Source organism: Schistocerca americana, chromosome 1 (genome assembly GCF_021461395.2).
Source record: "Schistocerca americana isolate TAMUIC-IGC-003095 chromosome 1, iqSchAmer2.1, whole genome shotgun sequence".
Lineage (NCBI taxonomy): Eukaryota > Metazoa > Arthropoda > Insecta > Orthoptera > Acrididae > Schistocerca > Schistocerca americana.
This window is the reverse complement of record NC_060119.1, coordinates 1076075676-1076090018: the sequence shown is the minus strand read 5'-3', so window position 1 is coordinate 1076090018 and position 14343 is coordinate 1076075676. Positions and strand designations below refer to the sequence as shown.

General features: G+C 41.2%; 1 protein-coding gene and 1 non-coding gene across 2 annotated transcripts in view; both read right to left on the bottom strand.

The window, feature by feature from the left end:
* The window catches only part of LOC124549890 (carbonic anhydrase 13-like), a 255948-nt gene that overhangs the window by 40274 nt on the left and 201331 nt on the right, over positions 1 to 14343 (bottom strand). The window contains exon 2 of the mRNA XM_047125273.1: positions 1604 to 1798. Coding sequence (XP_046981229.1) covers positions 1604 to 1798 — 195 coding nt within the window. The remainder of the gene's footprint in view (positions 1 to 1603; positions 1799 to 14343) is intronic.
* On the bottom strand, positions 12004 to 12076 carry Trnaa-cgc. Its single transcript has one exon. It is a non-coding gene; the product is annotated as a tRNA-Ala (tRNA).

The window sequence follows — 14343 nt, the reverse complement described above, 5'->3', positions numbered from 1 at the left end:
ATTCGAAAAATTCTAATTTACGGGAAATGGCTATCAAAGTTTCCCAATACATTCCTGTACTATAGGATGCATTATCAGGGTCTTCTTCATCCTCCAAAAGCTTCCTCTTCTATCTTCTTTTCTGGTCTGTTGTTCCATCATACTTCATATGCCTTTCTCTTCTTTCTGCTCCTCTTATCCTTTCTCTGTCAATATTTCTTAGTGCTTGTACGGTGTTCACCCCAGCTGTAAATCCTAATGCCTTCAGAACTTCACACTGTTCCCTTGGTTGTAGGTTGCTATTGCATCATAAATGCCAAAGTGCAGTGTTTTTATGCTTACAAACACCCTTTTAGGAATCACTTTCCAACTCAAATTGTTTACGCTCTCATTAGGATTCTGCTTCTTTCCGTGTAGACATTTGTGTAACAATTCTGGCTGTGCTGTCATGAAAAATTGGTTTTATTGCATTTATCACAGCTGCTGGCAAACCATGTTTGTAATCATAGTCCTTTTTTGCATTATATTTGCACCAGGAATCTTTTGGGCACAGGCTGTGTTGAGGGTATTCATTGGAAGAGGCAGTATGAAGGAACAATGCCCACACTGCTTTTCGCATGTCACTAACATTACTAGTATTTTGCCTTATAGCATACCCATAGTATCTCTGTAGACGTTCAATCACCTCATCAGTAAGCCTGCCTCTCCCTCCTATTGTCTTTCCCTCACTGAGCTTACTTGAACCCAAAGTTTGTTTGAGCCTTCGAAACTGTGCACCCATACGCTTTTACACATGCCCAATGCATTCCCATTTTTCAACTACAAATTCATTTCCATATGGTTTCAGTTCCTCTATAGTCTTGAAACCTTTGGAGTCACCATCCCCAAGGTAGTATTTGCTAGAAGATGTCACAGGGCTATGGCCGGCCATGTGTTGTTTAGCAGAAGAACGCACTGTTTCAGTAATTGTAGTATCGCAACTTGGTATTAATTTTCTTTTCCCTACATTCTTCCTCTTCTTATATACACGGTTACTAAAACGTGGCATCGTAACCAGAACAATGCTTTACACAAGAAGTATAATACTACCAACAACAGGCGCAACACTGAACTAATTCGAAAAGGTAAACAGCAAAGAGACGATGTTCCGCGCTCTTAGCGCTTCATTTGTCACAGAAAACAATGTAGCCAACCCTTGCACAATCGCTGTATGCGTAACAAAAGGCGCTGTATGCGTAACAGGCCGAGAAAATCCCAAGCAGTTCGCCAGGAAGTCACGAGAGGGTGTTAGATGCATTCAGCGGCCGCCCATTTCCTCTGCAGGCGTGGGGGGAAAATGGTAATAACTCCACTTCTAGGGCGAGTAGGACAATAATTCAAAGTTTACATTAAAGAGGAATGTTCCAATTAATTTTCGGCAGCAAAAAAAAAAAAAAAAAAAAAAAAAAAAAACTCGTAATTTTTTGGATTTGACCACCTCCGGCTCCCCTGAAGGGTCCACCTCGCGTGACATCTAGTGGTCTGTTCCGCAGTTCTTAGGGGTGCACGGATACATCTGATGAGATAGTGGATACTTCTGGTGAGATAGTGCACACTGTACAGCGAGCGCCGCGTGTGAACTCACCGGAGCCGTGATAGTCGAGGTCTGCGCGCCAGCCGTGGCCCGTGTTGACGAGCACGTTGGCAGAGCACGGGTAGCGCCAGGTGAGCGGCCGCGAGCTCAGCGACGCGTCCGTCAGGGTCCTGCTCGTGCAGATGTCGACGGGCGACTGCCGCGTGCCCGCAGCCAGCGGAAATTTCTCTGGCCATGTTTCTGGTCCTGCAGAGAGACCACAGTTGCAATTTATCACTGGAGCTTTACCGTTCTCCTCCTTCAACGTTTGGAATCTAAAACTGATCAACTTAGGACGACACCTTAGAATGTTCATACTAATAGATTTAGCATTCGATAATGTGTGACAATTTACGTACATGAAGAGTAAAGCAACATGTAATGCCTTTTTAAAAAATAAGATGCTGCATTAGCATTAGAAGTAGGTAAAGCTGTCGGCTAGCCGGAGGTTAGTCTGGATATCCCTTGCCTTCCTGCCAAGTTCTAACTGACGTACTAAGCCAGTTATAGGAGAACCTGAAGTTTAAGGTAGACTGAGCCACAGTACAATTTATACTATGAAGTTTTATTTCATTCAATGCCTACGTAACCCGGTAGTTGCTGTAACGGTTTCGGCTGTCAACTCATTAGCAACAGCCCATAAATGTTCTTTGGCTGACGGCTGTGTCAAATCTTTACTGAAACTCCTACAAGAGGACTAATATATTCATTACCCAATATGCCTGACAACTGAATAAAGCTTTACAGGAGAAACTAATGCGCTCACTGATACTTTCAACCAAAAATATGGCAAATATGAACGGTAAAATTTTGCGTTTGGCTCTTCAACCAATCTTTCCCAGAGTTGAAAGACGGGTACCGATCGGAAGTTGAACCTTAGATGATTGGATTTATAGTCCGTCACATACCAAGTGAGCCACTGAGCCACATGTAAGTAGTGTCGGAGGCTCTTATGTATGGCTAAGAAAATGGAGTTTCTGATATCAACAGTCAACCAAATGAGCCACGTGAATAAACATCACTGCCGGTTCATAATTTTTTATTTTTCAGTTCTTCTCCACGCCTTTTCCAAAACCGACGAGGGTTCTCAAATTTACATTATAACTCACAGGGATGGGGAGGGGGGAAAACGCAGTGGAAAACGCGGTAGCCGCAGTGATCAGTACCAGAATGAGATTTTCACTGCGCAATGTAGTGCATGCTGAAATGAAATAGAATCATGTGGTAAATGTAGAAATGCATACATCTTTTCAGATATTCGACTTCGAGACATTGAAAAGTTTCTTCACGATAGCAAGCTACTGCAGAAACTGGTAAACAACAGCACAGTCATGAAAGACTCACATTGGCACCTGTCCACAAAGTGGGAAGACCAATAATGCTGTTTTTCAACTTTTAGTATGTAAACCAGTGGTCTTTGTGGCAATAACGAAAATAAGTGAACAGTTACAGGAAGAAAAAAATGGTCCAAATGGCTCTGAGCACTATGGGACTTAACTTCTGAGGTCATCAGTCTCCTAGAACTTAGAACTACTTAAACATAACTAACCTAAGGACAACACAGACATCCATGCCAGAGGCAGGATCCGAACCTGCGACCGTAGCAGTCGCGCGGTTCCGGACTGAAGCGCCTAGAACCGCTCGGCCACCGTGGCCAGCAGCACTTGCTTTACAGAGAAATATCGTAACACAGCGCTACAGATTAATTAAAAAAAAGAAGAAAAAGAAAGAAAGAGACAGCAGTTTCTGGGTATATATCGCACATGGTTCCTGTCTCCTGGGATACTGTGAATGGCGACTTTAGTAACAGAAAGGGCATCAGGCTAGAAATTTAAAATAATATAAATCTGGAAAATCATGAAAATAGCAGAAAACTTCGTAGAACAGATAAACGCCAGGAAAGAGTGTGGCAGATAGTTTTTGGGGTAATCATCATAGGTTTTTGTGTTACCCTTCTGACAACTATTTTATTGTTCCATTTTGGCGAGAAAACTCGTCACACTATAGTTGCCAAAATCTCTCAAAGGAATGGTTACCGGAATTTTAGCAATATGAAGTGACTTGCATTTCATGGAAAGCCTGTTTCATCATTACCTCTTTTTATTCAATTTCACAAAAAATTAATTTCTTTCGCCAGACTGATTCTTGAGTTCCTGAAGCTGGCGTAAAGTTTTTTATTATTAAAATGTTATACTGCGGGAAATGTTCAAAATCTCCCAAGATCCATAACGTCTGACAGAAAGCTTACTTGAGCCTTGACATCACAGCAATCCACACGACCACTGTGAATGAGCGAGACGCTCAAAAGTGAAATAAAAAATTCGTTTAAAAAGAACGAATTTTAATATAACGATATTTTTGCCGGTAGCGACTTTATTAAAACCACCCGAAAAAATTCAAGAAAATTTGTCAACACCCCTTTTACATCATTGTGACGGGTGCAACCGTTATGAAGATATAAGTAGCTTCGATATTATAGAGTATAGAGACAAAACCAGTTAGCCAATAAGATTATTTGAAACTTTCAGTTTAAGGGTAATTGATTAAGAATGCAGGTAACATTTTTTTTGGTTGTTGCATTAATGTTCCTATATTGAATTTGTCTCAGAAATTTTAATGTTTTTAACTTTTTTTATTTCTTAAATCTCGCCAACGTTAAGTGATGGGTTACAAGCTTTTAATAGAAATATTGCTCTTTTCACGTTAGTTATGACAAAATTTCTTCTAGTAAAGCCCGCATCGCAGATTCAGCATAGATAGTTATAGAACCTAAATACGGCCTGTCACACAGCTCTTTCTTTATTGCACGCGGATTGGCTACGTCCCACACACGTGGAAAGTGAATTCCTCAGAAAATATCCCTTTCTTCAGGAAATCGCCATTTTTACCTAATCGCTGAAGAATGTCTACAGCATTCGTTGCGGCTTTCAATACCTGCAACAGTTGCAAGTAGTGTGTGTGTAATTGTAAAAGGTCTCTCGGTCGCTGTAGGAATCTGGAGGTCCTGGTTCAAATGGCTCTGAGCACTATTGGACTTAATTTCTGAGGTAATCAGTCCCCTAGAACTTAGAACTACTTAAACCTAACTAACCTAGGGACATCACAAACACCCATGCCCAAGGCAGGATTCGAACATGCGACCGTAGCGGTCGCGCGGTTCCAGACTGTAGCGCCTAGAACCGCTCGGCCACCGCGGCCGGCTGGAGCTCCAGTGAAGCTTACTAAGAGATACGTGCGAAAGACAACAGGATGTGCCCCGGCTAAGCTTTACTTACGTTGGACGACCAAGACGATATTACACATAAAAACTACAGTACACCTGCATATCGACGTCTGTGGGTGTCGTTTCTTCCCATACGAAATTTGGAAGTATCTTTGCATCTACATTACGGGTTTGATCTGAATAGTATATCCAATACACATCACTCTTGATATCATATGGAGCACACACAAAGAAAGTTCTGAGTTTATGAATTACATAAGTCAAAAACTGTTCCGTGCGTGTTGCATAGTTCGAATTCTATAACTTGTAGTTGTGGAGTACCTATTGTTTCATAAGATTGTGAGAAACCGCTGAATGTGAATGTTCTGATGGTTCTGTGAGTTCACAGCCGATTTCCTATCCCATCCCTGTACAATTCTCTAAAGACCTCATCAACGACGGAATGTTAATCACTAATTTGCCTTCCTTTCTACCATCAGTTCAGGTATTGTAGTGTTGAATGCGACGTTGGCGGAGAGAATCTCCCATGTGCTGATAAAACTGAAGTCCAAGTTTGGTCTACTGCATTATCGTGTTACAGTGCCATTTGTCTTCTAGTTCTCACGTCAAACTTCTGCGAGGAAGATGCGAGATGACGGTCCAACAACCAAAGGGAACAATGCCTGGGTAAGTGGGGTTCTGTATCATGTACACCATCTGTGATACTGTCCATATTCAATTCAATATAACAAATATCCATGGCATGCTGCTTCTCTAAATAAATTAACCATCTTGCCTCTCTAAGACACCATTTCACTTACTTTATGTTGTTTGTCTCTTGTTTACAAAGCTATGAATTTTCAGTGAAAATTTGTAGTCAACTAGAAAAACATGAGATGCACCCTATATTGGAAACAAGCTCAATACCCTATGGAATAACGTACGGAATTTTCTGGTCCACTTTCAAATTCTCTTGCTCGCCTAAACATTGCGTTGACAGAGGGATGCACGTTATTTTCGCCAATTTTGTTTCCTCTAGAAATCTATACTGAGGTGTCAGTCTTTGGCCAATATGGGTAAACTTATGACAATATGCACTTTTCATCATCGCTCCCGCCTCAGTCCTGTTAATCAGTTAACCGTTCTGATCGGAGTAAACACTACTGTAAAAGAGCACGTGTCATCACATCCTGTTGGGAGCAGTAAAAAGCGAGCTCACGAGAAAGTGTTCACCTCTAAGTGCCGACGTCCACTTCAGCGTGTGTGGGCGGGCTAATTGTCAGCCGTCAGCGTCACGACGCTCCGGATCTGTGGCACGGCTCCGTGCGCACGCGAGGTCAGCGCCTCCGTGACTCACCGCCCGTGTGAAATACGGTTCAGAAGACGCACCGGCTCCCTAGCTTTGCACTCCGGCCACTGGAAACACCAGCGCCGACATTTCGAATGGGTGGTAAATTATTGTAATCGTACAGCGACAGTTGTCGCGTGAGCGGAGTAGTGTTCATAAACAGTCGTGAACTGTGAGTGAACCAGCATCCATAGGATGTGCTGAAACTCTTGCACCAGAGGGATTAATACCTGCCCCACTTGTATCTTTATTATACGCAAATGGTATAACGTAAGAGATTCAAAAAGCTGAAATAGCTCTTTCAGTTGCTAACTTGAGTAATGTGATGTGAAGGAGAAAATTTCTCACCCTAGTATAGAGATGGTCTTAATTTTCAAAGAAAATAGTATCCTCTTTATGTTCGTACATGTTGTGCAGTGATGTTAGTCAAATGTCAGCTTGTTCTGCGGAGTAGTTTTGATTGTACGGTTTTTTAAAGTAGTCGTGTTGGGTATGTTTCATTCAAATGGATAAATTGGAACTTTTTTTTGTTTTCGTCGATTCATAGCTAACGAGAACTTTCACTCTAAAGTCGACAAAACGTGATAAGAAGTACGCTCCTAAATTTTCAATAGCGAGGAAATGGACAGCAAAATTCAAATGTGGTTCTACTTCTTTGAGGACGATCCGTGCGAGAAAAGTTCAAACAGTGCAACCACAGATTAAGATATCACGAAAGTTCACAATACAGTACTCGGCGATCGCAAACTAAAATGTATGTGAAATAGCTATTGGCGTGTCAAAATGAAGAGCGGAGTACATTTGACAAATAGCTATGACAAAGGTTTGTACAAGGTTTTGCGTCGCATTGTTGAATGTTTATCAACAAAAAATTCGAAATGAATTCAGCAATTATTGGATCATTTTAAAAAGAATATAAATGTTTTTTGAGCCCGTTTGTTAAAGCGGATGGGATATGGGTCTACCAGATTAGGCCAGAAACGAGACTGCAAACAAAAAAGGCGCTGTTGGAAAGCTAATGGCACTGTGCAAGAGAAGACGAAGTCGATTTAATTTGACGGAGGGGTTATGACTATTTTTTCTAAGATGCAAAAAGAGCTGCTTCTTATTCATAGCAAAGGATAAAACAATAATAGATCATTATTACGTAAGCGTTCTGGACAAAAAGAATGGAAAGTGCTTGAGCAGAGAGCTGGAAACAAAAAATTATCTGCCAACAAGATAATGCACCTGCCCACTTAAGTGCGTGGCAATGGGAATCGAAAGATTTGAAGTACAAATTGTAGCCTAGTTAGTTAGCTTTATGTTCCGTGGATCATTTGCACGCTAAATCGTAATGATGCGGAAAGAATCATTTTACAGTCACATCGCAAATTAATCTGTAAATATGGTTAAAGGCTGAACATTAAAAGCTTTTTTTTTAAATATACAGATGTGAATTAGTAATATCTATCAATCACCTTTTACACATTACAATAACACAAATTATTCTATGGAATAGAAGGAGGTGTTATGGAGAAACTTCTTCAGTTTGTTTTCAAATTATATTTTGCTGTCAGACATTTCGTATCATTGAGTAAGTTATCAAAAGTTTTAGTTGCAGCATTGAGCACGCCTTTTTGTGCTGAAGACAACCTTAATGCGAATTTGTGAATGTAATTTTTCCTTTTGGTATTGTAATTGTGTACATCTTTGTTCCTTTTCAAAAGTGGCGCCCCCTTTAGAATCGTCGAATAATTAAAGAAAAATACTCATTCTTAAAATCATTTGAAGCACATGTTAAGAAAATAAATGTAGCTTACAATGCTAATAATTTACGTAAAGTGTCATGTTTGTCTAAGAATAAGCATACAGTTCGTTTCATGTTTTACTATGTACACGACAATGACACTTTCATTATTCTTTCATTACCTTATCTGGTCTGATCTTAAGTTCGTCTGTACTATTGCTGCCTTTGTTCCGATGAATATAAGTGTAACTTCTGATTGAAATAATAATTACTGTAAGGATTCAGCAAACTACTTTTACGTCGTTTCCTATCCTTTACTATCCTGTAGTACCTAAATTTAAATGTGGCCTCTGAAATTTTACTAGCTGAATCTGGTGTGGTTTTGCGGACTGATACTGAATTATTTGCGGTCTTAATAGTCTTTACTTTTAGCTTTCGTTTAATAGAATAGGTCTCATTTGTTTACCAAGTTCGATACTTTGTCAGGTTACGCGGTGTAGATCATTTATTCAGTAAAGATATTTTAAACGCAACCACACAAGCCGAAGCTACTCAGTAGCTTTGGCTGGAGCAGAATTTACTGTGTTTTCCTTGGAAAAGAAATTAATTAATCCAAATAGGAATGAAAAACATTATTACGGGCTGTCTTTGCTCGTAAGGAAACGCATAGATCTTGTTTAACGTTGGATCACATTCCTCTCTGTTGCGATGAATTTGTAGCTAACGCACATGAAATATTAATCCAAACCAGAAAAGAAAGATGTCAATCTTCTTATGTTGAAATAAATTAAATCGATGTTAGAGGTCAGTTTTACAACAAACTTCATGAGAGATTACTGTGACGCAGTACTCAGATCGCCCCATTTCTTAAACGGATGTGTACAAGGTGTCGTGAATGAGCGTCACGTATTATTCTCACTGCACGTTTTTATCGCAATGAAGACTTTCTTTCCTAAAGATGAGTCATCCCAGAACATTATTCCATATGACATTTTTGAATGAAAATATGCGAAATATGTTAATTTACTAATTTGACTCTCCCAAGATTTGCAATAGTTCTAAGCGCAAATCTGATTGAACTAAGTTGTTTTAGGAGTTCCAAAATGTATTTTTTCCAATTTAAATTCTCATCAATATGGGTCCCTAAGAATTTTGAAGTTTCCAACCTATTTATTATTTCCCCGCCATGTGTTACACTTAGCATTGGTGTAGTACCTCTAGATGTGAGGAACTGAATATGTTGTGTGTCTTTAAAATTAGGGTGAGACCATTCGCATACAATCATTCAATGATACTTTTAAGAACTTTGTTTATCATTTCTTTTGTTTCTGTATGTATGCTTGGATGATTACAATACTGGTATCATCTGCAAAAAGATCTAATGGTGCTTATTGTATATTATACGAAAGATCATTTATATGTACAGGGAACAATAGTGAACCTAAGATTGAGCCTTTGGGAACCCAATACGTGATTTCACCCCAGTCAGAACAATGTCCCCAAACTATAGTGGCTGAATTACCAAGTACAACTCGATATGACATCCATTTGTTGGTTATACCATCAATCCCCTAAATCTTCAATTTATTTAGGAGGATACTGTGATCCACACAGTTCAAATGCCTTAGATAGGTCTCAGAAAATACCAACCAGAGCCATTTTATTATGTAATGCTTGTAATATTGGTGAGTGAACATGTAAATGGCACTCTCAGTAGAGAAACTCTTGTGAAAACCAAACTGTAAATTGGCGAGAGCATTATTGTTGCTCGGATGAGGTACTATTCCAGAATACCACACATCACTTTCTCAAAGTTTTTTGGAGAATTATGTCAGCAGTAAAACATGTCTGGAGTTATTGAAATCTCTTTTATCACCTTTCTAGGTGTCTGACATTGGCATTTTTCAATCTCTCTGGAAAATGCGTTGAGTTAGTGATGCATTACACACTTCAGGTAAGGCAGGGCTTATTATGTGCGCACCGCCGTCACCTTAGAAACCATATCTGATACCGTTCTTCTGTCATCTAACCCCACATCTAAGGAAAGGGTCCGGCTGAAAGACATTGAGTCAAATGGAGAGAGAGAGAGAGAGAGAGAGAGAGAGAGAGAGAGAGAGAGAGAGATATTTTGATGAATATTTTATACATTTTTTATCAAAAAGAGTCGCATTTTGGGGATGGGAATTACTATGTGGAAGGACCTTGTAGAGAGAGCATTAACCCAAAAGGATACTAAGTCGAAAAACTTGGCAGTAAGCTACAAAATGTGATGTCTGCACGGAACTGTAAGCGCCTCATCCATATACCGTTGAAGAAGACAGGAGCATTGCGAAAATGGTAACAACCGCCACCGCAACTCTCCAGGGACTCGTACTGCTTTCACTGCGAGCGTGTCTCTCGCTACACGGGATGTCACTGGTGACAAGCCAAGGACGGTTCTGTGTACGATTAATTTGTTATTTCGTATGGCAGCGAAACGAGGTAGATATGCTAATATGTTAATGCAGAACCCATTTACACTGGAAAACAAATTAGTTCCAATTGTGGTCACTAGGTGCAAATCTGGCACTGTAAGACGGCGTGACATCCACGCTATCGTTTGACAAACCACAACGTGAGTGAACTGTATGGGTATCGAGAAGAGAGACCGGGGGCTGTTAATGGAACTGTTTTATGTGAACGGCAGCAATCATAGCGCAGCACTGACAGTCTCGCCGACTCAAAGGTCTAAGGAAAGTCCCGTCATTAAACGGTCTAAAGACGATGTAAATGGAATTCGAAAACACAGATGAGCTTGGCGTGGCATACGGAAGAGGAAGGCGTCCTATACCGATGGAAGTTATTGACGAGGTTGCTGTTTCTGTAACAGACCATGCAGCACGTGACTCGGATATTGTCAGCGTCCGTGCATTTTCACGAGAATTGTCCATCCCGTGGTCAACAGTACGGAAAGTTTTGCTGTCTATTTTACACTGGTACCCGTACAAGATCGACACGGTGCAACAACTGAAACCTCATGATCCGCAGCTACGTTCTGAATTTGCTTTTCCGTTTATGGCACGGATCAGTGTGGTCGAACAATACTCTGTAGAGTGACGAGGCACATTTTACACTACACGGTGCAATGAATACGCAGAACTGCCGAATTTGGAGTATGGTGAAACCACGTGCTGTGCACGAAGTGTCATTGCACTCGTGGTAAGTGACTGTGTGGTGTGGAATCACCAGCACTTTTATTCTCGGTCCGTTCTTTTTAGATGATAATACACTCAGAGATCCCGTCAGCTGTACCGTAACGTCTGCACATTATCGAGACCACCTTGTAAGGCATATGATTCCTGCTTTGGAAGAGCGCAGCCGTGCGGAAACCACTGTTTTCATGCACCTCATACTGCTCGTGCAGTGAAAGTGCTTTATGCAACGTTCCACGAACATGTTATCTCCAGAGGCTTTCCAAATGCGTGGCGCGCACCATCACCTGACGTGAATCAATCTACCTTTTGGCTCTGGGGATGTTTAAGAGAACGCGATTACCAGGGACACGTTCGATATGTACCTGATCTGAAGGCCAGTAAACAGGAACGAGTTTCCACCGGAACTGCTGCGGCAACTATTGATCACGCCGTTTGACGTATGCAGCATCTCGTCGACTTCTCCGTTGCTCTTATTGAACAACCTGCGTAAGCAGTGGTTAATAATAAAATCAACATCATGCCTTTCTCAACTGTTTGACTTTTGCAGCTCACGTTCAGCTACTAATCCATTACATATAGAATCATTTCTATACCTCTTTCTTGCATTCACAGCGCCAGATTTGCACCTGGTGGCCAAATTTGGAAATAATTTTATCCTGCGTAGTTCGGTTCCACATTAACGCATTAGAATATCTCCCAAGTTGCGCTGTCATACGTAATTACAGCCCACACTGGACCTCTGCGAGTAGCCGCACTTTAAGGGGAGGTGGTGGTGGTGGTTAGTGTTTAACGTCCCGTCGACAACGAGGTCATTAGAGACGGAGCGCAAGCTCGGGTTAGGGAAGGATTGGGAAGGAAATCGGCCGTGCCCTTTCAAAGGAACCATCCCGGCATTTGCCTGAAATGATTTAGGGAAATCACGGAAAACCTAAATCAGGATGGCAGGAGACGGGATTGAACCGTCGTCCTCCCGAATGCGAGTCCAGTGTGCTAACCACTGCGCCACCTCGCTCGGTAAAGGGGAGGTTTACTGTCTTTTGGTACAAACAATCCATTTTTTTGAAATTGCATTTTTGGTTCCATAAAAGTGTTTAGAATCCTTCCCTGAAACGGTTTTTCCGAATACGGAACGGAAATGTTTGTTATTCGCGGTTGAACAAAAAAATGCACCTGCTTGAAATCGGCCTTTTTCACGCACCAGTTTTTTTTCTTTCGGAGGACGAGTTATTGTACCGGTGCTTGGGAGGAAACACACAAAATTCAAATGTAAGTTTGAACGCGTGTGTCTGGAAGTTAGCCCCCAAGCATTTGCATTCTGGTGCGAAGACTGTGGAGGTAGCGACTTTCCTGCCAGTGAGCAGCGTCAACGAAGGGTATTCAGCACTCAGGACCATGACAACGATGGACGTCACCGAGAGACTATTCGGCGCAGTTCGCCTAGCATTCGGACGACCACCGGATTCAAGCGGCCGAAAACCGCTTATCACCGGCAGTGTGAGCGGCTCTGGAGCAGCGCAGGATGGCCCAGATCGAGCAGAACGCCCTCTATGAGGAAGAGGAAGGACTAGTTTATGGACCCGGAATAGCAGATTGGACGTAAGTTGCATAATATTGCATTTATATGTAGTCAAAACTTCCAACGCGTTTTTCTCGAAATGCCTTTTTTATCGCACTATGCTAACTTCAAATCTACTGAACCGATTGACGCGATTCTCTGTTTCCGACGAAGCTAACTAAATTGTCTAGGAGTTGTAGCACTTTTATTCCGATCCATCGACTATAAATATTTTTACTTTGCCGACGAAGTTGAAAAATCGATGAAAAACCCTATTTTTTCAAATGGCCGCCATTTTGTTTCCTGTGGTCCAAATAACTTAAGCGAGGTACAACTCCTAAAGAATCTTATATACTTCGCTAACGTCAACTCAGTTTTGATTTCAGACGAGCCGGCTGACCTGTCAAATACGCGCGTGGAGGTCTACATTGAAATTTTGATTCGTTCCGACGGCACTTCCGCCATTGCTCTTCGACGTTCCCGGTCGAAAAAATTAGTTTGTAGAGGGAATATCAATAAACATTTTGACCAAATTTGACATTGATATCTATGACACATCCCGAGGAAAAAATTCTCAAAGAACATGCTTTTTCCGGGCCAAAGATAGTAAACCTCCCCTTAATTATAAATACCCCGTACTTTCCGAGCCGCGTAACCTGCCCTCGCCGTGGGAAGTGGTCGTAGTATTTCATCAGCGCATTTGTTTTGCTAGCCAGTCAGTCACTTTTTTTTCAACTGTTTTAAATACAAAATTGAACTTGCCCTGTCACTTCATTTCTAATTTGAGACATTTTCGATGTGTTGGCTGCACAAAATTTTAGTCGTCTTATGGTTTTCAAGCCTCCTTTCAAACTAGCTTTATTAAATTCTCCTCAATAATATCTTGGATGCATTTACTATTAGTACTGACGACAAGAATGAATCGGGAAGTATAATGTAGCTGTGTGTTTCGAAATCATATGATAATGTCCACTGTAATTTGTGGACACGTAAGTGAATTGGCACGCCGTGGACTGCAGAACCTATTCCTCGATGTGCATTGAAAGAAAATTAGTGCTTCTTATACCTCTCTGCTTAACGGCGTTGTTGAGAGACTGATAAGCTTTTCAAGAACCACGCGGCCCAATCGATTATAGTCCTCAAGCGCACTGGAGTTCAGCTGAGCTTGCGAGTCGAAAGTGCTGCATCGTCCCTTTGTCGTCAGACGAGTATCGCTTGCAGCGCTATGGCTTCGAAAATAGCTGGCGACGCCTTTCTTACTCCTCAATATTATATCCAAAGACATCGCTAAACTTTTTATGTCATTCATAAGTATTGTGTCACATCGGACACTCTCGTCTTATGTTGACAATGAGTATCGGAGTGTTTATTAATTTTCGTCCTGTCGGAGCAAGATCCGCAAAAATATACACACGTATGAAGTAATACATTAGGATTTATTAGTTTTTAGTGCTGGAAAATTTTCTTGGAACAACGCCACGGCCGATTAGTTGCTCTGTTTAACACTAATCATCCTCTTTCTTCATCTTGACATCGGGAACATGAAATGATTGGGAAGGGATTATTTAGTCATTTTTTCGTTAAGAATGGAACCAGTGAGCCTTTCAGAAAAATGCGCCTCGCAAGGATACTTCATTCTTTCTACATTTTTTTGTCTTTCTAGCAACGAGACTCTTAAATTCCACGATTCAATGTTCTACCAAAAACGGTTAGACTGGCTGAAC